The sequence below is a fragment of the Diachasmimorpha longicaudata genome, chromosome 5, assembly GCF_034640455.1.
Source record: "Diachasmimorpha longicaudata isolate KC_UGA_2023 chromosome 5, iyDiaLong2, whole genome shotgun sequence".
Taxonomy (NCBI): domain Eukaryota; kingdom Metazoa; phylum Arthropoda; class Insecta; order Hymenoptera; family Braconidae; genus Diachasmimorpha; species Diachasmimorpha longicaudata.
This window is the reverse complement of record NC_087229.1, coordinates 10,688,006-10,713,398: the sequence shown is the minus strand read 5'-3', so window position 1 is coordinate 10,713,398 and position 25,393 is coordinate 10,688,006. Positions and strand designations below refer to the sequence as shown.

Here is a 25,393-nt window from a genome sequence, read left to right as displayed (position 1 = left end):
TTATGAAATTCATGAGTGCTCCATCGGAGTAAAGGTACGGCCGCCTGAAATTATATCACTCTCTGAGAAATATATCTAATACTGGGAGAAAATGTGTACTTTTTCACAATGTGATTTTTCCCTGACAAATGAATATGCAGCTGTTAAATCCAGAACAAAAATCAATTTCTTTTCAATTATACAAAATTTCTACATACAAAAATATATAAAAGTATCTTAGGGCATTTTATTATTGTCGTGCAGCTGAATTATGATGACGAGGTAGGTTACAGTCATATTAGCGATCTAAAAATGAGATATTTTAAGTCCAATGTTGAATGATTTTCTCCAAATGGTACAACATCACCGGAGGACTTACGGAATGGAGAAGTTTGCAGTCCAATGAAAATACACCACAGCAGGTGAATTTCAATCGCTCATGAAGATGTTTCAGCACGAATACTTCTAACTGGGAGTTATACAATATAATGGATTATTCTATCTTCAGCGGGAAGTTATTAGGGGAGATCTAAGTACCTGAGATTGCAGGTGTCGATTTGGAAAAGATTCGGCGACAAGTTTCTGGACAGCTGTTGAGGCAAACTTCACCTATACGTGGGCAAATAAATTTTCAATTGAGACAACGTCTAATCGTCGTTTATGAATGTAACTTTCGTTTTTACGCGACTGATAATTATAATGTTTTCCCAATTATTTCACAATGAAAACAACTCTCAGTATAAAATTACAAACCTCACGACGGAGCTTGGTAATACTAATGGTCAGTGTGACAATAGGATAGATTTGCATAACTAGGTAGGCCAATTTGTCTATAATCCTCAACACCGGAATCTCCGCAACATGCACCATAAATGGGACAATTAAATAGTAAGACGTCGCTACAATTGCTCCACACGAAACCGTTATAACTAACAAAACTGGAAACGAGTACCAATCTACTATATCACAGCATATATCATGCAATATCCCATGGACGTTAAGCATCCTCTGAAGATCCTTCATCCTTCCCGATCTATCTAGCTCGATAAAAGTGCCGCTGTGCTTGGAGAGACGCATGATACCCCGATTTATCGCCCGGAATTTTGTCTCCATTGAGATCATCATGAGTGTATACTGAATTAGAAACCAACTGAATATTACATTCGGCACGATTATTATTACGAACGTAGAATTCATTAATGGTGTGAATATCGTATAGTCCAACCAGAGAACGTTGACCCACACAAAGACGTTGGTTGAGATGATCGCAGTCATTTTTACCATTCCCGATTCCGGAGGGCAAATATCTTTTAATGTCGTTAAAAAGTTACTAATTGTGAAAATCCGATTGCTGATTTCAACTGTCTTTCGCTGTTTCAAACAGAGCAACAACCAAACAATGAGGGTTACTGTTGTTCCCAATATGGCTTTAATCAAGCCGATCATCATCGATAGATTCGCACTATAAGTAAAATTAGTACTAACACAGAATACATGAAAAGCTGGAACACTCAAAATCAGTGTCACAATTATCAAAATTCCATTATACACGAGAGCGAGGAGAGAAAATTCAAACTTATTCGAGTGGTCGTTTGAAAATTTCATAGAAATGGGAAGTAGTCCGATAATTCTGAAGAATAAATACACTAATACCCCTGTAAATTCCATGGTATCCACAATTTTTTTTTTTTTTATTAATTATCTGTTAAAAAATGTATTTGTAATGTATTTGAAATGTATTTGTTCGTCTTGCCAAACCAATCAAGTGCTTGATTTCATAAAAAATTTAATAAAATTCATCATAATGATGAATTTTACCGCAACATTTGTAAAAGTGTATCCGGCAATGAGGCAAGTTGGAAAAATATGAAATTTCGGCCGTTAAGTGCGCGGAATCATCGATAAACGTGGGAAGAGGCATGTGATAAAGATAACTCATCAAAAGCTGATATACATCTAGGGCTTGTGGAGACAGAATGACCCATTTTCATGTAAATTTTAAATAATTCATCGTTTACATCGTTTATATGTGGTGTATTTTTTAGTCGATTTTCACAACGTATCTTTGACTTTTGTAAATTCAAATTGAGTGTGTGCTGTGTTGGGACAGAAAATAATTTTCCATTATATTTTAATAAGGAAGTTAATGGAAAGTTGAAGAATAATAATACAATGGTTTTATTCACTGAAATTTTTTAATACAGACAATTGCTTCATAAAAAAATTCACTCAATATCCCGCGGTAATAATTGTGTTGTGAGATTTCATTTGTTAATTACAGTTCTACAGTAGAATTATTGTTCCTTGTCGAACAATTTTCCACTCGAAAAATGTTTAAAGATGTTATTATTTATCCAAGAAAATCATCAATATTCTTCAGTTTGATTTTATTTTAAAAGCAATCATCAAATTTCCCTAAGCATTACAAATCACCTGTAAATCTTTACTCATAACCGATTGACTGGGTATACTGTGAACTTGAACAATTTCTCAAAGTACATATTTCATCAAGAATAGTACAAGGACTACTACAATTGAAGGTCACGTGACCTTCCGACGTTTTCTTGTAACCGTCGAACTGAATGATAATTACGAGATAGGTTGCAGTCATGTTAGCAATCTGAAAAATGAAATTTTCTAACTCCAATGTGGGCCTTAAATTTTTTGTAGGAGAACTTACCGAATGGAGAAGCGTGCAGTCCAGTGAAAATATACCGCAGCAGGTGAACTCGAATCGTTGGTGAAGTAATCGCAATGAGAATGTCTCCAACTGAAAGCTCATTTTAATATTTTATTTTTTTTTACAGTGAGGCATAATGAGATTGGAAGTAATGATGTACCTCGTATTTAAATTGACGGTCGGGCAGAAATTGTGAGAGAAGCTTGTGAACGATTACTGTTGTAAACTTCATCTGGGAATAAATACGTATGAAAAAGTTGCATTAAAGAAATCCTCAAGCAAGGCCTATCGGATTGCTGTTGAATAATTTTAAATCAAATATATCAAATTAAAATTATTATAAACTTAAATTATGATATTAAATTTAATTTCAATGATTTAATTTTTATTTCCTTATTATTAAATGATTATAAAAATATTCAGAAATATGTCACAGAATCATTACTTTGACAATAGCTACATAATAATTATTTGAAATATGCTATTACAAACTTACCTCGTGATTAATTCTCGTGACATTGATTGATAACATAACAATTGGAAAAGCCTCCATAGCGAAATAAGCAAGCCTATCGATGCTCCTCCAAATTAAAATATCATTGGCCAAGAGCGGAGCAATGAAATAATAAGATGTCGTGAGAATACCTCCGCAGGAAACCGTAATTAGCAAGAGAGCCGGAAATGAGTAGAAATCAGTAAGATCAGCACATATATCACAGAGTATCCCATGAACAGTAATCATGTCATGCAGATCTTTCATAGCACTAGAGCTGTTAATCTCAATGAGATTGTAGTTGCTGCCAGAGAGACGCATGATTCCTCGATTGACAGTTTTAAATTTAATCTCAATTGATATAAGAATGAGCGAGTATTGGATGAGAAACCAGCTGAATATCATATTGGGTACAATTGTTATCATGAAAATTGATTTAATGAGGGTTTCGAAGAGCCAGAAGTCCAGCCAAAAGATGATGACAAATATGAAAAAGTTCACTGAAATAATAGCAGTAACTTTGAAGTGTCCAAATTTTTGTGGACAAATGTGTTTCAATGTCACAAGCATCTTGTCAACTGTAAATATTCGATTGGCTATTTCGACAGCCTTCTCTTGTTTCAGACAAACTACCAACCAGATGATAAGAGCAACGATAGTTCCCGCTATTGCTCTTGTCATGCCGACTAGCCTCGCTAGACCAGCGTTATAATCAAATGTTGCGTTGTAGAAAGAGCCAACTGCTGGGACACTCAGAACTAGGGTGACAATTATCAAAATTCCATTATATACTAGTCCGAGAAATGAAATTTCCATTTTTTTGGAATGCTCGCTTTGCAGCTTTACGGTAAAGGGCAGTAGGCCGATTACTTTAAAAAATAGATAGATCATTTTTTGAACTGACAGCCCGAAAAGAACCCTATGACTCCGATGGTTTATCATTCTCAATTAATATTTTATTTATTAATTTTCTTAACTGTACAGTCTCATGATTTTTATAAATATATTTAAGTATATTTACTACACCTTTTGACAATTATGGGAGCCTCATGCGTGTATTCTAGTGCACCACTCACTCATTTTAAATCAACAGTGAGATGAATCGTTTGGTTAATATCGAATTCTTGATATTGTATATGAAAAATTACTGACTAGCGTGGGAAAAAAACACACCGAGAATGTGACTTGTTAATGGATAATGCAAATGTGAGGTTTATGCTGGCGGAATAAACACTCTTTATGTCCAACATTTATAATTCATCATTTACATGAGTTATATCAGCAAGAGAATCGCTTAGATTATAGAAACTCTTGCTGGAAGTTTTGTTAGTTATTCGACAATTGGTGGATGAAATAGTTTTATCCGATTGTGCAAATTGATACAAGATGACTAGGTACGTTGCCGTTGTGTTGAGTATCTGGCAAAAAAAAATAATCATTAATACAGACATTTCGCTAATGTTTATCATGACGCAAATCCGCGAACAAGTTCCAAACAATTTTTTTTATCTTACGCTGATTAATTGAATTGAATAATTATTACTCACAGAGTGAAGAAGTGTTCCATCGAGAGAAAAGATATTTCCACCAGTGAATGATATGTTTCTGTGCAGTAATTCCAGTGAAAATAATTTCAGCTGAAATGATATATTATAATATAGAATGAGAGCTATGAGAAATATTCTTTAAAATTGATGGAACCATTCGTGTAAATGACGATGAGAAATCATTTTTTACTAATTTTTATAGGAATAGAAGAAAAAAAATGATTAATGTTTAGAGAAAAATTTGTGAATGAAAAATAAAATGACATGAAAATTCATACAATTGTAGTTAGGACAAACGCATTATATTGTATTTTACTTGATTATTTGATTTTTATATATTTCTACCTGAGATTTCACCTTTGATTTGACAAAAGATCGTGTCAGGAGTTTGTGGATCGCCACCGGCGTGAGCTTTATCTAAAATGATAATAAAAATATTGACCGCCATTTGCGCTATTTATGAAGTTTATCAAGGGCATTTCAATTACATACAAGCAAAACCCAAAAACTCCCACAAACCTCATTGATAATTTTAGTAACTCCAAACGAAAGAGCGATGATAGGAAACATCTCCATCGAGATATAGCACACAGAGTTGAATATAATGAGTAGCTTGACATTATCAGTCAGCATCAGCATCATAAAGAAATAATACGATGAATAAATAACCATCCCGCTCAGCACCGAAATTACAAGAAGAATGGGAAATGAGTACAAATTCGAAATATTACAAACAAGCTCATACAGAATTTCATGAGACATTTTGATGATGAGTAAATCTTTGCTGATGATACCATCAAGGCTCCATTCCGCTGAATCACAATAATAGGGCACAACAAAAGCCACCGAGGAGATGCGATTGAGTTTCTCATTGAGAGCTCTAAACCTATCCCTTAAAAGAATTAGAATAAATGTGTACTCGAGCATTAGCCAAGTGAATACGAAACTGGGAATGATGATGGCGACGAAAGTCGCTTTAAACCACTTCTCAAACTCCATCAGATCGGTCCAGATTATATTTATCCAGATGAAGACATTCAAGGCAAAGTAGACGGGTACCTGAATCCTACTCAGACTGCGATACTTCATGTGAGCTAGGGTTCTCATGGTCTCGTCCATCTGCTGCCATATGTAAGCTATTCTGGCGGTGCTTTTCTGATTGAAAATAATATAGAGCCACACTATCACCAATACTGCCAATCCTATTACAGCCTTTGCCAGGGCGATCCCCCGAGTTGTCGACGTCTTTCCCTCGTACTCAATCCTATCTATTGCCACCATTGAGCTTGGGCTCAGGAGTATCACTATCACTATTAGAATGATGTTGTAGAAAGTTCCGAGACGAGAGAAGCTGATAATAGGGGATTTTTTTATGGCATTGATATGCACCGTAAATGGTGCGAGGCCCAGGATTTTGAAAAAAATATACAATATTAGGGTGAATAAACTGGTCAGTCGCTGAGGTGGATGCATTATGCTCGTGCGTTTGGCAAGCACTGGAGTATCCTCGTGCCAGTATAGATTTTCATGGTCAGGGGACTGTTGTAATAAACTTTGTGAGGGAAATGGGGTATTGATGTTTGTGTTTGGCACTAAGCGTTGATCATATCGGAAATGATTGAGCAAGGATGGAGATGATAACACTGTAAGGAGTCCATTGAAATTGCCCCCATCACAATGATGAATATGTCATTTGCGTGCAATTGTGGAGAATCTAACATCCAATCGTTAATGATAATTAATTCACTTGAATAGAAAATAATGAGTGAAAAAATATTGGGAAATTTGCAAAAATTGGAATTTCCCGCGGAGAGTTTCTCCGACAAAACGTATTCCTGGCAGCCCGCGTCCTCTATTTTCTTACATAGCCCCGTGAAGCCCCATCATAACAAACTTTCTCCAATCCCTATAAGAAGGTTGTAGTAAGATTTATTTTCACTAAAAATGTCTCTCATTTATTTTCAATTAAATAATTAAAAATCTGTGGTCGTTGTGTGCTATACCACATAAATTGTTCGCAATTGGATTTGGTACTATCAACAGTATTTATTGTTATAGAGTCAATGGCGTATGAACAATAATTTAATTAGTATATATAAACTTGTAGGAACAGCACGCTACAGCTGTAGTCAGTCAGTCAGATCACGAGGAATAATCTTCTGCTTTCTCTCACGAGGTTTCGGGAGAGGTCGCATCGCGGGTTGAGCAGTTTCCTGGTTGGATGTGGCTCGGTCGGTAATGTCTTGACTAGGCGACCGAGTGGCCACATGTACTCCCCCCCGAGTATCTTGAGAAGGAGGAAGGTTGAAAGATACGGTTTTATTAGTTTTGCGAGAGTAAGTTTTTACCGGTCTATCGATTGACGATTCCCATTCCTCAGGGCAAGCAGGTTGGAGGGAACTTTCAACTCCTGGTGGTTCCGGAGCGGTTGAATCCTCTTTGACAATATATGCCGGTTTTAATCTCTCTATCGAGATGGTCTTCTCCTTCCCCTCGACGTCCAATTTGTAAAGCCTGTCGTCAATACGTTGAATGATTCGGTAGGGTCCGACGTAGGGAGGTTCCAATGGTTCCTTTACGTGGTCGCACCGAATAAAAACGTGTGAGCATGTGTGCACGTCTTTCGACAGAAACATTCTCGTCTTGGAGTGATGAGAAGTTGGTGTGGGGCGAAGTCCGCGCATGTATTGCCTATGTTTTTCTAAAAAGATTTGTGGGTTGGTAGGAACGTCCTGATGAATGAAAAATTCTCCTGGAATTCTCAACCCAGTACCAAACAGTAAATCTGCTGGTGTAGCTTGAAGATCTTCCTTGAAGCACGTCCTGAGACCAAGTAAGACCGTGGACAAGATGTCAGGCCAAGGTTTGGCTGCGCACATAAGGGCTGCTTTCAAGGTTCTGTGCCAACGTTCTATCATTCCGTTTGATGCGGGATGATATGGCGTTGTTCTGACCTTATTCGCTCCTATGAAGTTGGTGAGAGCTCGGAATAGAGCTGATTCGAATTGAGAACCTTGATCTGTTGTAATTGTTAGCGGTGTTCCAAATTGAGAGATCCAATGATCAAAAAGTGCAGTAACCACAGTGTCTGCTGTTGTGTCACGTAATGGTACAGCGACTGGCCACCTGGAAAAGCGGTCAATTATTGTTAAGCAATAACGAAAGCCTCTTACCTCAGGAAGGACGATAAGATCCAGATGGATGTGGTTAAACCGATTGTCTGGGACACTGATCTCCTTGGGTGGCAGTCGGTTGTGGCGATGTATTTTTGATCGTTGGCATGCCAGGCATTCTCTGGCCCATTTGATGGCATCACGTTTTATTCCAGGCCAAACATACTTCTGTTTGATGTGGTGTGAAGTTGTTTTTCCATTTGGATGTGCTAGGCCATGAACACTGTCAAAAGCTCGTCTTCGAAGTGTGACTGGAATGTACGGTCGCACAATCCCTGCAGAAATGTCACAGTAAATGCTGACATCTGGTTGCACAGTTAGTCTCTGAAGCTTGAGTGATGAGTTACTGTTGATTAGGCCAGACAATTCATCATCAAGCTCTTGTTCTTGGAAGATCGTCTGCGGATCAAGGATCGTTGGCATGTTGATAGAATTAACTGAGTTGATCCTTGAGAGTGCGTCGGCCACTACGTTGTCTCCGCCTTTAACGTAAACGATGTCAGTAGAAAATTGAGAAATAAAGTCCAGCTGTCTTAATTGACGGTCTGATGCTTTTTCTAACTTCTGCTGAAATGCATAAGTCAGTGGCTTATGATCTGTTCTGATAACAAACTGACGGCACTCAAGAAGATGTTTGAAGTGTTTTATGGCGGAAAAAATTCCCAGGAGTTCACGATCATACGTGGAATACCTGGTTTCTGTATCGCTCAGTTTTCTTGAGAAGAAACCGACTGGCTGGACAACATCATCCTTTATTTGTTCGAGAACTGCACCGAGGGCTGTTGTTGAGGCATCGGTGGTGAGCACGAGTGGTGCTGTTGGAGAAATATAAGCCATGTGTGCAATGGAGCTGAGCTTCTGCTTACAAGTCTCAAGTGCCTTTTCGCCTTCGCTGGTCCAGTTGATCTTTGTTTTGTTGTTTTTCTTTTGAACATTCTTCAGGTATTTGTTGAGAGGAATCTGGTGAATTGCTGCCTCAGGGAAGACGCAACGATAGTAATTTACCATTCCCAAGAACCGTTGGAGTTCTACGACTGTTTCGGGTCTGGGAAAATTGGTAATATTGTCTATGCGTTCCGTTGATGGTCGATAACCATTGGGACTGATGAGATAGCCGAGGAAAGTGACTTCTGATTGTCCAAGTACACTTTTGTCGACATTGATGGTTAGACACTGCTCTTGCAATCTTCCAAAAACTATTCGAAGATGCTCATGATGCTCTTCAGGTGATCTGGACATGATGAGTATGTCATCAATGTACACAAAAACGAAGTTGAGATCCCGGAAGACTGAATCGATGAATCTTTGGAAAGTTTGCGTGGCATTTTTTAGTCCAAAGGGCATCACCAAATACTCGAAGAGTCCCCAGGGTGTTGTAATGGCGGTTTTTTCGATGTCGTCCGTGTGCATGGGTATCTGGTGGTATGCACGAACCAGATCCAGTGTAGAAAATATTGTTTTGCCGTACAGCAGTGGAAAAAGATCCTGGATTAGTGGTGGAGAATATTTGTCTGGTATCGTAATCGAGTTTAGCTTACGGTAATCTCCGCAAAGTCGCCAACCATTTGATTTTTTACGTGTTAGATGTATTGGACTGGCCCAAGGACTGCTTGATGGTTGACAAATTCCCGATTCCAACATGATGTTGATCTCGTGCTTTGCCGCTGCAGCTTTTTCCCCAGCTAATTTTCGAGGGCGCTCGACGACTGGAGGGCCCGTGGTAACAATTCGATGAGCAGACGAAGACTTCAGTGACATTGGTCCAGTTGATGGCTTAGTGATAGCAATGTATTCTTGCAACAGGTCCAGGTACAATTGATTAGAACTTAGTGTCGATACCCCATAGAGCGACGTCCTGCTCACTTCACCTTTTGATGTGAATGAAGTGATGGAGTCAATGATCTGTCGGTTGTGGAGATCCACAAGCAGTGAGTAGTGGGCTAGAAAATCTGCTCCTATAATCGCTGACTGAACATCAGCGAGAAGGAACGTCCATGTGAATTTTCTTCGAAGGTTGAAGTCCAAGGTAAGTACCTGGGTGCCATATGTGTTGATCACTGAAGAATTGGCTGCGAACAACTTAAAGACATCTAACTTAGGATTACTGGAAAAGTACTGAACAGGTAATATAGATACCACTGAACCGGAGTCAATTAAAAATTTCTGTCGACTAATATTATCAATCAGATGTAATCTAACTTCCGTTATAATGTTAATGGAATTGCTGTCGCCAACAGAATTTATTGACGACAGCTCGTTCAGTTTTCCGTTTGGGTTGTCGAGCTGAATGAGCACGGTTTGGTGCAACGTTTGGCCTTGTTTCCATATCTCATATGGTAGAAGCACATTTGAGAGGTATTTGTTGAAGAAGGATTCCCCGGAGGAATTCCCAATGACCTTGAACGAGAACGGTGACGTGAATTGCTAAATTTGTTGACTTTCATGTTGAGGTCACTGAATCCTTGCAATAATGCGTCAAATTTATCGCTTAATTTTTGCAATTTGTCACTCAGGCTCGATGTGGAGTAATTTGTGTGAGTTGTGGCCATTACGGTTGGTGATGAGGAAATGTCATGAATCCTGTCAGCCAATTCAGCCATTTTCTCCAGCTCCAAGGTCTCTGTTGCCGATAGGATGCTACGTAGCGTGATGGGCATGTGGTTCATCCATAAAGATCGCATCATCTCATCAGTGACGCATCCGGCCGCGAGTGTCCTCATTTCTCTCAAAAGCTCCGTGGGTTTTTTATTGCCAAGATCCAAACCTGTCAATAATTTGTGGAGTTGTTTTTCTACAGACTCAGTGTGTCTTTTGATAAGTTTTTCCTTGAGAAGCGAATACTTATCTTGTGCTGGGGGATGTTTGATGACATCGGAGACCTGTTTGAGGGCCTCGGGATCCAGTGTGGAAATTACATAAAAATATTTGCTGTTGTCCGCTGTTATCCTCCTGATATTAAATTGAGCCTCGACTTGTGAGAACCACAAATCTGGGTTTGTCTTCCAGAATGGTGGTAGTCTAATGGTGTCTACTAAAGCTACAGCACCGTTGGAGTTTGTGCTACCCTGTGTATCTAACGGCGATGTGCCGGTCTGGGTGAATGTACCTGAGGTGTGTGCTTGCTCATGCTGTAGTTCCTGAATGCGTCTCTGAAGTTCTTCAATTTGTTCTTGTTGCTGTTGTTGCAATTCCAAATTGGTAGGTTGTTGCTCTCGTTGTTGGGATCGCGTTGGAGAACGATCAATCGTCATTTTGTTGGATTAGAGAGCGAGGGTACGTGCCAAATTATAGGGAGTAGTTTTAAAGCAACGTGGTAATGTTTTAGGTTATATACCAAAATCCAACGCAATCACGTCGGGGTCACCAATGTGGTCGTTGTGTGCTATACCACATAAATTGTTCGCAATTGGATTTGGTACTATCAACAGTATTTATTGTTATAGAGTCAATGGCGTATGAACAATAATTTAATTAGTATATATAAACTTGTAGGAACAGCACGCTACAGCTGTAGTCAGTCAGTCAGATCACGAGGAATAATCTTCTGCTTTCTCTCACGAGGTTTCGGGAGAGGTCGCATCGCGGGTTGAGCAGTTTCCTGGTTGGATGTGGCTCGGTCGGTAATGTCTTGACTAGGCGACCGAGTGGCCACAAATCCAACACAAGTGGTGGCCTCTGTGTACCGCAAGCGGAACCTGCATGCCTACAGGCGTAGGCCATCTGTTAGTAGCAACCTCTGTGTGTCACAGGCGGAACAGACAGTACACAATACCGCATATGGCGTCCCGAGGTACTTGCCCACTGTTTTGCCAAAGATGATAGACTAATGTAGAGGTGCACAACGATATTGGTACTGACTCCGGTAGTAGAGAAGCGCTGTCCGAAAATTTGTCTGTTTGTCAAACCAATACTCTTTGTAGGAAAATTAAATTCGCCTTGTTCAAGTTAAGTTTCATCCCTTAATCTCGGGAAATCAGAATTAACAAATCCCATTGGGTTTGCCCCGCGCTTCGATGAGCGAGAGAATGAGATTCCCGGGAACATTCAATGCAATACGGCTGATGGTGTGGATGAATTTTGTGGTGATTATCTTTAAAATTTTCAACTCTCCAGTGGAGTGTAAAAATATGTTTTGAACTTTGCAAATTAAATTTAAAGGAATAAATTCCACAAATTATAATATTTTTTAATATTCTTTCCCTTTTATTGGAAAGAATTAATTAACAATCAGAGCACACTAACGTTTATTAGTTAACTAGGCTTTTCATTAAATACTCGAATGTGATGGTTTTTTCTCCATCCCCATTATAAAGATGAATCATCTAGACGATGAAATCACTAGTATTCAGTGATCCGATAATGAAATGAGATGATGAATAGGGCCGTTGATTAGTGGTAAAACCGATCACCAGAAAAAATTCACAATTCGTCTCTCACATTTTGCCCCGAAATAGGCTGACAAAGGCCTAGAAATGGATAACGTCGGGCGATTACTTGACTTATTCAGCAATTTTTCACCAACTTTTTTCGCCGCGTGATATATTACCCTCAATCTCTGCGCTTAATCTTGTGGTTGTCATCAGGGGTTGTTGTGCACCCCAGGACATTTAATAAATGCTCTCGCCCCCCCCCCTCCTCTTAACTCAAAATAAACCGAAAAACAATTTCTCTTTCTCACCCATGGCATTACTATGCGCAACTAAATACTCGAATCCATTGGGTCGCGAGAACGTAATTACTCTGATCCCGGATTAATGATGGTGTGAAGAATTAGACTGGAGTAATTCCAATTGGTACATGCTTACAACGCACTCACTGTATTTTGTTCATTGCCGTCAATGGGAAAGTGTACACGTGAGTGAGAGAGAGAGAGAGAGAGAGAGAGAGAGAGAGAGAGAGAGAGAGAGAGATAGATAGAAGGTAGATCGATGAGCTTTGTTTAATTCTAATCGATCGTACGAGTATCCAAGTTGTGCTGCTATCGGAATACACTGAGAGAGAGAGAGAGAAAGTACAAACGTGTTTATATAAGAACAATGATCAGATGGATGGGAGGGAGAAAGAACGAGCGAGAGAGAGAAAGGGGGAGGGGGGGGGGCGTCATTTAAGCACTCAATGATGCGTGGATTATGAAGATAGTGGCTGATAATTGGAGCGTGAGGCCGTGGGTCACCGTTATTGCCAGTTATAGGGTAATATACCTCGGAAACTCGGTTTAGGCTGTAGCTCAGGGTAACTTCAGCCCTCTCTCTATCGCATTTGCTAATTCGTCCCGGTCCCGTACCGGTATTAGACGTAACTAAGTACTCAGTGGCACTCCCATGAATGTTGGCTGCGCTTGCACGTGTGACGTGACAATTTCCAGGAGGGAAATTGATATGAGATAACGGGCTTGATGGCTGACTGAAAATATTGGACAACACGGGGTTATTGATAAACCAGTTGTTTTCTAATAAAAAAAAAATAAATAAACCGTCGATTTCGTTTAGCTGAAACGTAGAGCAACTTTCAAGTATGGAAAATTGAATTAATTTCAATTATTAGTGAATTGTTCAATTGAACTATCTATATAAGCAATATATAGATATTATGCAAGCAATATTATGATTGAGCAACAATGAAAATCATTTTACATAGTAGTATTTAAAAGCTTTGTAAGAAAATTTCTTCTCAGTGAGATGTAAAATTCATCCAAGCTAAGCTCATGATTGTCCATGGAATAATTGATATCATCCAAACGATATACAGTTCAACCATGTTTTTTGTGAAACATCACCGCTCTCGGTTTCCAGGGAGACAGTAGGTTGCCACCGAGTGCAAGCCTTCCTATTGCATTTTTTCCTCGCTAAGCCCAGTTGTTAATCCTGTAACTCGATTTTTTTATTAGACTAGAAAACCAGCAGTCTCGTTTTTTTGGGGATTTATCCTCCGGGGATTTACGGACGATGTGAAGGATTAATGGCAGAAGCGCGCTATTTCTAGTTACTGGCAAAAATATATGTGTGAAAAAAAAACAGCGAATGACGAATGTAAATGACAGTTGAATTTTTGTTCTCATAGATTTTTAGAGGACATATTCTTATAAATGAAAAATATATGGAATTGCCCGTATTATATTATTTTGCGACTAAATTTTTCGAGAAAGAGAAAGAGAGTACTGCCGGTTTAGCTAAGCCTACATATATGGCGAGAGTAGTACAAGTACTGATGCGGTCGGACAAGAAGTGAGTAAAATGTTTTAAATTCCACAGCGTGTATTCGAGGAGTGAACTAGATATGCATCCCCAGGACTTTGCGGATGCTTTTCATTATTAGAACTTGCGAAAGGGGGACTATTAGCCTTGACCTTGGAGTGGCCATCGATCCATGCTGACCCGAATATGTCAAATCAAGTGGAGAAAGGAGTGCGATTCACTCAAGAGAACCTAGGGAAGGCGTTTTCCTGAATTTTCCATTGGCTCTCCCAGAATTTTCATTCAAGGGTTCACAGCACCTTTCGATTCATCAATAATTCATCTGCATATATCTCTCATTCCATCACATCCTCTCCTCAACCCCTCGGGAAATTTCACGGTATTACTATTTTTTTTCTCGCCAAAGTCATGGGAAATGGGGAAAAAAATGCGTTATGATTGACACAGACATCACGGAGAGAATATTTTCATTTGCATAATCTCTCAGGTAAATCTGAGGTTATGAAAGCGGAAATATTACTTTAGAATATGAACGAAAGGATTTGTAAAGTTGTTTTGCATCAAAACGTACATGAAGAGAAACATTCAGTAAACGTGTATCGAAATCACTCAACTATCAATCTTCTCAAGTTCAATTGACAAATCAACTCTTTGTATTATATCCTCTTGAATTTTTTCTTTAATTTGAGAAATTTATTAAGTTCTTTAGGAAAATACACAATTGCATTTGGCCTATTATTGTGACGTCGATAATTATAAATATCGATCAGTAATTGAATATTGTTATAATTTATTTAATTTTTATGTCTACTAAAGGCCAATAAAAAAAGACTACAACAGCCTGAAAATAATTAATGCCCATTTTGCTCCCTGTAAATCTCTTTCATCGAACATCGTAATTATATTGCCCTGAAGTCATTGGAAATAACGCCGCCGAATTAATTATCGACTTTACCGCATTGGGAGAATTAAATTCTACACCGGAAGTGCCAGTTTCCGTTCTATTTAATTCAGCGGGTGGAATATGGACTTAGCGCGTTCCACGTGCGTATATTTTCCATCTGTCGAGCCCCTCGAAGCCGCAGTTTAACATCAAAGCGCAAGCGGTCTCTTTGAATGGTTCACGAACTGAGTTCTATTCATTAATCAACAGGGAAATTCGTGGATTTTACCCCTCTTGCCTCTGTGGTATTGGTACCTGCGCAAAATCGTGCATGCACACTCTCCATTCGGAATAACGCAATTGGAGTGAGGAAAAAGGATGACTGCCGAAATAATGGCATACACACGTCCGGGAACACGTGCCGGTTCAAATGAGATTAGCTGACTAGTTTATTTCCTTTTTTTTGTAATAATATTTTCTTCTCTTTCGCTCTATCGCTTTCAGTTGCCCTTTGGTGCTTACGTATGTGCATGAGGGAAACACGAGTGGCATTGATCCGTCAATGATGTTTTTCCATTTTTTTCCGTAAGTTCAATATTTTCTCGACATTTTAGGAACGCAAGAACGTAAGAGTATGCCTTAAATAAAAAGTATAATTTCCCTTTGCTATACATAGGAGTGGCATTATCGTAGATACTTGCCTTCGGGTACAACGAGCGAATAAACTTGGAGTGTTGTCAAGCAAGAGCTAAACGAACGAAAATCAGTTTGGAAAAATTAAAACCTGGGAAAAAAAAAATTTAATATCCCCTTTGCGCTCTCAAATTATGTCTCTTGACATTGGCTGGCAATACCAAAATTAATTCACCGTTTTTACTATAGAATAATTTCTCATTCACTATGAATGGAAAAGAGAATATTCACGACTACCGAGGGAGGGAAATTCAACAGGGTCGAGTTTCCTCTCTGGCAAATCTAATGAAACGGTTTTTTGCCCAACAGTAATAAAGAAAAAATATAGAGGGTAAAAAAATATTACGTCATCAGCTAGTGTTTTTTTACGCTTCCAACTGTGGACAGAAATAATTTCTTCTCGGGGTGAAGGGGAAAGGGGGTAAAAATAACTGGGAAATAAAAGTAAAATGTTGAATGAAAACGTTTGAGCATGAGAGAAAAGAGGGATGGAGTTATGCTTCGACCGGTGTGTTGGAATTGTACATAAAGCCCTCGGTTCTCCTTATTACTCCTCCGCTTTCACACTTGACTCTCGACTGGAATTTACTTTATGTATATGGCGGCCTTATTCGTAGTTATTCAACATGTTGTGAGCATTGTACACAGTCTGATAGCATTTCAAAATTCCCTTGTAAAGATTTCATTAATGAAAATAAATTTAAACTTCATTGTCGTGCTTGAAAAATTGATGATCCACTTTGTTATCTATTGGTTTTTTACTTCATAAACTTTTACCCTAATTGCCAGTGAACCTCAAGCTTCAATCGTCTCAGTGCTTGAGCACTTGATAAAATGTAGTAAGAGAGATGTGTGCATAAAAAAATTGAAGAAGGTTGGAATGCAATTTGTCCAATTTCAGCCATTTCCTAGGTCACTGAGGGCGCTAGTGTAATTGCCTCGTTACTCCCATTTCCACCCCCAACAATTTTCGAGTTTGCGGTGGGTTATATATACAACGATTGTGGCCAACAGAGAGGACATGGATGCGCCTGTGCTGCAGGGGAAGTCCTTCTCATATCCGATACATTCACCGGAGATTCATTGATTTAATAGAAATGAAGTTTCACATTTTTTCTCTTTTTTGTCTCTCGAGTTTCTCCATTTTTTTTTACAAATCAAAGCGTTGGAATTATTTTATTCATAGAGTCGTTAACCATACTTGAAAATCACGCAGTTGGATTTAGCACACCTCAGGCCAGCCTATTCCAAGCCTCCTTCAAAAAATTCCCTAATATTCCCGGATTCTTCATAAAATCAGAATTATCAATAATTGGTTTTCGAATTGAATAATTGGAATTCAATTCAATATAAATTATTCCAACTTTTGAGTATTCGCAAGCCCATTTGTGCTTTCCATGTCTGTCGATTGGCGATATAACTCTCTGTTCCGAGAACAGGAAATAAAACCACTGAATTGCCGTCCAGATGTTCCATAGTACATGGGAGCATGATCGGTGAGATTCGGCCTCCGCAATAATCGAAGTTGCCTGCCAAAGGCAACACGTGGTTGGAGATACCTCCAACACCAACACCCGCTACCCATTTTCCCTCAAGCCATGTCCACAACTCGGTTAAACGCCTCCAGCACTCTCCCTTCGCCCACTAAAGCTGATTAAAACATTATCATTCAATTAGTTGACGCAGAAAAAATTTAATTCATTTAATTCCGGCATTCATAAAATACTAACGGCTTTTATGACTTAATAGGTTTCACCAAAATCAATTTTTCATTTAATTTATTTATTTGTAAAGAAATATTTCAAAAATTGTCATAAAATGCAAAATGGGACCATTAGTAATGACAAATTTAGAGGTTGACGAAAAAAAATTGAATAATTTCAAATCAAATCTAATCCGAAATTGATTTGATTTTGCCCCTGTTCCCCTCAGTAAAATATGGCTTGTCACATGAGTTCACTACTTTGCACAAAGTAAACAACCTCCGAAAGACCCATTAGTGTTTGGCCATTCAAAAAAACTCTCGTTATTGATGCGGCTATACCTCAGATACCTTGTAATCAGACAAAAAGTATTTGCTCGAGAAATAGCTATTGGAAATATTCCGAACTCTAAGGTCCCTTTGACGCGAGGACAGTAAAATCACTGGCTGCGTACTCACGCTCTCCAAAACCAACTGAAAAAGATAACGCACGAGATGAGGGTGAGCGCACAGGACAAATGGACTTAAAAAAAATCATTCCTGCTCCCACGGACCTGCCCTCGACCTCCTCAGGAGCTGGCCTCCTGTTGCCCGCCGAGGGGAGAATGGTACTGCCCCAACCGCTGGAGCTTGCGCCCTGATATGTTCACCGGATATGTTGTTTTTTTTGTTAAAAAAAAAAGAGGAGAAAACGGGGAAGGGAAAGAGGGAAATGAGAAAAAGAAAAATAATAATTGACTCTCGAAGGGGGAAAATGGGAATTTCCCTCCCCTCGGTGCTCCTCCTTGCTCCATGCAATTCACCCTTAGCACGTACTCCCCTTGGTACATATGACTGAGCTTTTTTTTTGTCAGGGCGCAAACCTTCGGGAATGAGTATGACGAGGCGCCCTCTTGGCTCTGAACGGCAGGTCTCGCGCAATCGTCGTGGTGGGTAACAGGAGACCCGGGCAGTGCAAGCCGGGCAGCCTGCCCGACAATATCGGTTCCGTTTCTCTTTCAATATTTTAATCGCAGAAATAGCCCGACCATGACAAATCATTCATTCCTCATTAAATTTTTTTTTTGAATTTTGTTGGTAGTAGCTGAACTGTACGGGGGTGGGGGGAGGGAGGCAAATGGAGCTGTGAGGGGGGATACGGGGTGTGTGAAGGAAGAAAATGGTTTATTTTTTTCACACTGAGTGCTTTGAGAGGCACGCAACGGTGGCCGAGCAGGAAAAGTAACAGGTTGGTGATTTAGACGGCTATCTGTGGCATTGTCTCTTGTCATTTTCAATGTTTTTCATTTGCATTGCTTGTCGGGGATTCATTGCTGGATTAATTCTTGCGTTTTCCAATGGTTACGTAATTTATCCCGGAGCTCGATCGATATAATGATCAATGGTCATGTTGATATTTTGCGTGGGAAGCCACATGAAATTATTTAATAAGATAAATGTATTTATTAAATTCTACGAATAAAGTTGAGTAAGACAATGTTTAAGAAATCAATAAATACATATTGAAGCGTCAATCAATTAATTGAATTTGCCAACGAAAAATGAGTTCATTTGATTCGAACTGTTGCCATTACGACATTTTAGTCAATATATTGTCCACCCAATAAGCCAAAATGTTTATTGAATATATCTCTCAGTTTGTTGGAATAGACGTTTCGTTTAAAATTCATCCAACTATGAATAAATAAAAACAATCTCTTTCAACGCCTCTTCCACCACTCACTTCTTTTTCTTTCGAATTTTCTCCATTTCATACATTCATTACTCGTATCAACGTGTGTGATATAGATCACTTTGAAGTGTTTTCGGTGAATGTTTTTCAATGAATTTTTTTTCTCTCCCAAGTGGCTGATGTACAAGAGCGAACAAATATTATCTCATAGAGACGAAATACTTCAGTGGATATATGACATGGGTGGGTACAAAAACTGCACGTGGTTTTTTTTACATTTTTTCCATTTTTTTTTGAAATACTGAAAGAAGGTGAAGAGATATGGAGAGTCACGTAGGATCCGTTGCTTTTTAATTAGCAGCCTTGACCAAGTTGATATTCTTCTCTGTTTTATTTAATCATCTGGTAGAAAATCTAACGACACGTTCAGTAGATCATGGGATATTAAAAAAAAATCTCTATTAAACTCATGTCAGAGCGTAGGGACTTTGAAATTTTCCAACACTTTCGTTTCATTTTTTTTATTTTGTTTTTCAATCTGCCAGCAGCACAGAGGCCAGCGTGACCGGGTTTTTTGTGAATCGATGAAAGAGGAAGGGAAAAAAAATCGACGAACTAGTCGTTCGCATCATCTCGAACGCGAAAAAAGAGGGATTGAAAAATACTTTGAGAGAAAATCGAGAGTATCATCTGTGATGGGGCTTTTTTAATCAAAAAATGATTGTTCCATAGTTTGTCATCAATATTGATGAAAATGTTAATGAATAGTTTGCAGTGATGAAAATAAGTGCAAGACTTATAGTGCTGAAAAAATTCCGGTGTTGGTTATAGAAAATTTATTGGGTAAAAGAGGAATGTTTCTTTGTATTGCGATGTAAATTACACCATTTTTATTTCCACCGTAGATGTGCTGGTAAAGATTCTAAATTGGCTCGATTTATATATTTTTTGCAATAACGTTTTTCATTCTCGGGAACGACGTGGAGCAAACTTTTTTTTTAAAGACGTCACGTAAATTTAAGTGAACATTTCTCTCCGTGTAAACAGTTGAAATGGAGCTAGTGACGGTGAGAAGAATTAAGCTCTCACATCAGCATCTGCAATGAGAGAGTGTAGGATTCTCGATGCTGAAGGAGAACTGAAAATTTTCAAAGGAAATTAACCGAAAGGAGAGATAGAGAGTGGGAAGAAGAGTGAGAGAGAGAGAGAGAGAGCACAAGAGCCTCGATACAAGGGACAGCTCCAACCTCCCCTCATGTAAAAACGAGGTCGTTTAATAATGGTGATATGAATAATGAGACAAGGGCAAGGGCCACATGATTTTCTCCCTTCAAAAACAAAGGGTAAAAAAAGAATTTCCCATTTGGTAAATTGAGCATTCCAGTGGGAATCGACTCATGCATGAGTTTCCAAATTGCTTACCAATAACATTTATTAATATAGCAGACACTTGCTGACATTATTTTAATGTGGGCATATTACTGTTCTTTCCGACCATGGAGATCTATGACATTGGGATCGTTTGATTTATTGAAATTTTCATTACTGCATTGAAGCACGTCTTCTGATCGCAACTTACAATGTTATTGTTGAGGTATCATTTTTCATTAAAAAATTTAATAATCGTGACATGAGTGATGGCCTAAGGGTGAGGGCGAGACAATTTTTCCCCCTTCAAAAACAAAGAGAATAAAAGAAAAGAAGGAAGAAAAAAAGAAATAATAATAATAATAGCAATAATAAAATTATAAATTCTTTTTTGAAGATCGAATGCATAATATCTTGTCCATGCCATTTGAAAATCGAAGCGATACCCAATAAATTAGAGTTGTGCGCCACGTTAATGATGAAAAAAAAAAGCTTCGGGGCGGGAGGGAGTCGAGTATACGACGTTTCGGAACGTTAACAAGAGTGCGCGTGAGTGTACGACGCGTATTAGCGCTCTGAGGTTACTGTGACAGGGTCACTGGTTGACCCACTTTTCCCGGGAGCGGGATGATGTACCAGGATTTGGTGGTACAGACGTATCTGTTAAGTGGCTACACTTGCTGATCTACGTAAGTATAATATCAATGGTTACGGTTAAATGTTGGTGAATAATTAATTGGATAAATTGACCGTCACGTTCAAGTTACCTGGCCAGGACACAAAATTAGATATGATATTTCACCGAATGAATGATAAAATATTGAATGTAAAAATACATGCGATTAAAATAATAATTTGTTTCAATTTTAGATGAAAAGATGGCTTGACATCTCCATTCGCATCTGAAATTCGCAAAAATTATCATTTTTAATGTCTACAAAAGATTTAGTTAATCTAGTTTGTAAGAATAGCCAATAACAATTGTAATATTTAGTTCAATTCCAATAAGCAATTCATGAGAATCGAAGAATTATACGATAACCCGATATTTATACTCCATCCACTCACTTCCAACTTCATGAGGGAAATTGGAATACATATCCCACTGCTTCGCATTTGATTCATGTCATCCGCTCAGCCCACAAATCTGAAATTGGGAAATTTTGTTTTGCCAATGAAATACTCTGTCTTATCTCGGTTTAACCCCCATCGTTATTCTCAACCTTCCCCGAGTGGAGCCCCAGTTTTTTCGCCCTCCTTTCCAGTTTTATCCGTTGATTTTAACGCTCGAATATCCATCGGAATAAATTGAACTGTAGAGATGCCTTTTTTTTCTCCATCGATAATTTGCCTTTGAATTTTTTCTTTAATGATAAACATTCATGCAATTTGTTTTTCCCAAAATGAAATTGTATTTACACTTTGTAAAAACATTTTTCTGAAAAAAAATTGCTTTTGTAAAGCAATGGTTTAATTGAAAGATATGATTAATCATCTATTGATCATGTCGAGTTGATAAATTAGGCCAATTGTGGTCATTCACTCTGGACGAATGCCAGGAATATTTCAACGGCCTCTTATTTCGCAAAGAAAATGTTTTGAGAATGAAAGATTGGATATTTGGGGTAGTGGAAGATACAGGTCCGTTTTCAAATAACTCAATATAAACTCACCAGGTAATTTAATATTGCATTGTCGACCAACTCCCCGTGAGTTTCAATCTCGTCTGCGGAGAGTATATCGACACACACATCTCGGAAGTTGTTGCCTGTGGCTCTGTCGTACGGGCTTTGCTTCAGCAAACTTTGTAAAATACCTGGAGGCTGTCTGTCGGATACACGATGAATTCCCAATGAAGTTCGAGTATTACTCCATCTTACACAGCTTGATATCGATCGATATAATATAATTTTTTGTCGACCCTCTTGTCTCAGAAAAAATATCAGGCATTTGACTAGAAAACGTAAATTATTGTATTTCTTGTTTCCGGATACAGTTGATAAGGCTGAAAAAGTATCATAATACGTTTTTGATCTTTACCTTTACTAATCATTGAAACCATTGATTTTTTCCAATTATAATTCTACCCATTAATGCTGATCTTTTTGAACGATAAATAAAATGCAAAGCCGGAGTCTCGAAAAAAAAAAGAAAAATAAGTTGAATGAAAAGCTCTATTACCGTTACGTGCAAGTACAAAGAGGTATAAAAACCGCGTCGGGGTTCTCATGAAGCCCCATTCCGCCTGTTGACGAGATTTTTTTTTGGAGATCAGTATGGAAGGGGAGTTGCTCGCGAGGGTTCCAAGCTTTTTCTCATTCAGATGTTCTCCTTACCGTGGCTTTTTTTCAGCGCTCGGTATACGTGAAGGGGGTGGCGGTGAAGAGAGGGAGGGAGAGGGAGGTTTAGCGTTCTACCGATCAATAGCTACAGGTGGCAGCCATTTCCTACTCCATGAAGAGGTACAGTTTTAACATGAGAGTTTATTTTTCTGTGCTTGAATTTTTCAGTCATTATTGGAATACATGAACCAATCCAAACATTAATTCACTGCTGTCACCAACTTTGGCTTATATTAGAGATTATAAGAAATGAGTTTATGGGTTTTCTCAGACGAGAGTAAGCGAAAGGGAAAGTATTTAGAGGACAGAGAGTAAGGAACAAACTGATAGAAAGGGAAAAGAAAGAACAAATGAAAACTCTATGTACAAGAGGTAAATGAGGGAAATGGAAGAAGAAACTTAAATTCTCAGCATGTTACACCGATTGATTGAAATCCTGTATTTCATTGAGGGATGTCTTCACAACACGACAGTGCGATAAAAAATATTCTGAATAATTCCACCGTTCCTGACAGGCTTAACGAGACAGTGTACCATAAAGTGGTGGAGAGTGTCTACAGCAAGTGCGCCACATTCGTTACTGACCCGCCACTCCTGTCTGTTGCTAATCAATGATCCATTAATGTTGATTAATCCGCAAATGTTCGATTCACCTCGATATCAAATGAAAAATTCATTCCAGGAACCAATGGACGTATTCCCTTTTTCCAAAAGAAGAGATCAATTTTTCATATATAAAGATAAAAATATAAAATATCGAAAGATTTGGAAGAAAATTTATCTTAATGGCAAAATTAGAAATATCCCAGTACTTGAGGAATAAAATACTTCTCCCGAGAATCAACAAAGATACGAGTTCAATGCTGCGTTAACCCGCCATATTACGACAAAAATATCATTATTTTCCCGTCATTTAAGCAAGAGAAAGCCTCCAGTATCATTTACTGGAACAGACGGTACATAATCGCCGTTGTGTGTCTGCCTCAGTTGATTTAATTTTCTTCGACCACACCCAGTGGCCACCCAAGCATGCTATGACCACATCGGGGCCCTCCCCCACCTTTTAAGCATTTCTTTATGTGTTAGTATTGCAAATTATTCTCCATTTCTAATTAATCGCCATTTTCAAATATCTCCCCTGTTGAAAAAAAAATTACTCATGAGCAGGGGATCTGTACATTTTTCCACAGTAGTATGGCCTTTGAACCCATTGATGACAGGATTTTTATTTTTACTTTTCTGAAAAGCTCAAGGTGATGAAGTTCGAAGTAAATGTACTGATAACGTACACGTCTTGACTGAGCTTTAATTTTTGTGTTTGTTAGTACCCTGTGAAGTGGCAGAATATTTTCATGGAATATAACCGAGAAATAAAATACAAAGTGAAAGAAAAATACAGTGGGTGTGAATCGATAGTAATGCCAGTCACTCACACCCTTCTGAAAGCTCCCTCCCTCTCTCTCTCTCTCTCGTTCTCGCTTGCTGGCTAACTTGGGAGCCCTGGGAAATTTCCTTCATACTTGAACCTCAGCTAAATTTACCCAGTTGGGGTGTTTGGCTCACTATATCATCACCACACCCACGTATACTTTGTCGCAATGCCCCGAGATGCTCTCGATCTCAACGTCTCCGGTGTTAGCGCAGACAGAAAGGAGAGTAACGCCGTATCTGATCAGCCGCAACAAGTAGTAGTATCGGAGTTGCGGGCGACCACAATTTTACGGGAAGGAAAATTTTAATAAATCCCCATTTTCCGGGGATATCCCCGGTAATTAATAATTCAGCTGTAATAATGGAACCCTTATGTTGAACGATTTTTTTTTACATTTACATTAAACTAATAATCTAATGTGAAAAATTGAAAAATTGATCTCAAGCGTCAACAAAACGCATTTATCTTAAAAATAATTCCCTCATTAAATTACAAAATTTATCAACTCCAAGAATTTGCATAATTGCAGGTACTGAAATGTCATTAACCGACAAAACGTCGCTTTCATGATGATACGTAATTGAGTTTAGCCTCCAATCCATTGTTCCGCGGTGAGACGAGGGGGTGAGGAAAACGGGGAAGAAGAAAAAGAAAAAATACGGCATTCCACATGACAGGAGGGACGTCAGGTCAATGCAGAGTATCGAGATCGTATTACAGATAATCCGTCTATTGATCCAACGCACAGGTAATCCAGTGATAATGGTGGTCTGCTTTCATCATGTTTTCAATGGTTCGTCCATGCACATGTAGTGGATGTGGGCTGTAAGAGAGGTATTCGCCGATCAGAAATGGTGAATTTCGGGGAAGATATTAAAAAGTCTAAAGCATCGGTTGAAATAATAAATAAATGAATGAAATAATAATATTGGGAATGATTGGGAATTTCTTCCAGGAAATGTCTGAGAGAAGAAAACCAATAAATATCGTAATGGTCATAGCGAAGCAATTATTTTTCCTTCTCCACATGCCGCTGTGATTGAGTGAAAGGAAAAAAAAAGGTTTTATTCGTGAAACAATAACTCAGTAGCACGGTATATCGCGTTTCAAAGATATTCTACGGATCCTTATGAGAAATCGCCAAAAGACGTTTTTTGTCTGTGAATGATGTTGATCCTACAATCGTTGAGAATTTCTCACTGTTTCTCAGGGTGAAAAAATATGGGAAAAATTAC

General features: G+C 38.6%; 3 protein-coding genes across 9 annotated transcripts in view; 1 reads left to right on the top strand and 2 right to left on the bottom strand.

The window, feature by feature from the left end:
• Nucleotides 1-68: 68 nt before the first annotated feature.
• Nucleotides 69-1,377, bottom strand: LOC135162451 (putative gustatory receptor 28a). Its single transcript, XM_064120935.1, has 4 exons — nt 733-1,377; nt 517-588; nt 359-448; nt 69-285 (listed from the first exon to the last, which is right to left on the bottom strand). The coding sequence occupies exons 1-4, from the start codon at nt 1,261-1,263 to the stop codon at nt 217-219; spliced, it is 762 nt and encodes a 253-aa protein (XP_063977005.1). The 5' UTR covers nt 1,264-1,377; the 3' UTR covers nt 69-216.
• A 483-nt stretch (nt 1,378-1,860) lies between these two features.
• Nucleotides 1,861-6,548, bottom strand: LOC135162642 (uncharacterized). Its single transcript, XM_064121293.1, has 7 exons — nt 5,219-6,548; nt 5,045-5,116; nt 4,700-4,789; nt 4,407-4,570; nt 3,156-4,095; nt 2,820-2,891; nt 1,861-2,749 (listed from the first exon to the last, which is right to left on the bottom strand). Exons 1-7 carry the CDS (start codon nt 6,170-6,172, stop codon nt 2,423-2,425), a joined length of 2,619 nt encoding a protein of 872 aa, XP_063977363.1. The 5' UTR covers nt 6,173-6,548; the 3' UTR covers nt 1,861-2,422.
• An 11,908-nt stretch (nt 6,549-18,456) lies between these two features.
• Fife (fife) overlaps nt 18,457-25,393 on the top strand; it is a 54,310-nt gene continuing 47,373 nt past the window's right edge. For 6 of the 7 annotated variants that reach the window (XM_064120895.1, XM_064120893.1, XM_064120898.1 and 3 more), the window contains exon 1: nt 24,780-24,906. The gene's annotated coding sequence lies outside the window, so the exon portion shown is untranslated. Of the gene's footprint in view, nt 18,573-24,779; nt 24,907-25,393 lie in introns of those variants that run through there. The other variant, XM_064120894.1, reaches the window with a different exon arrangement.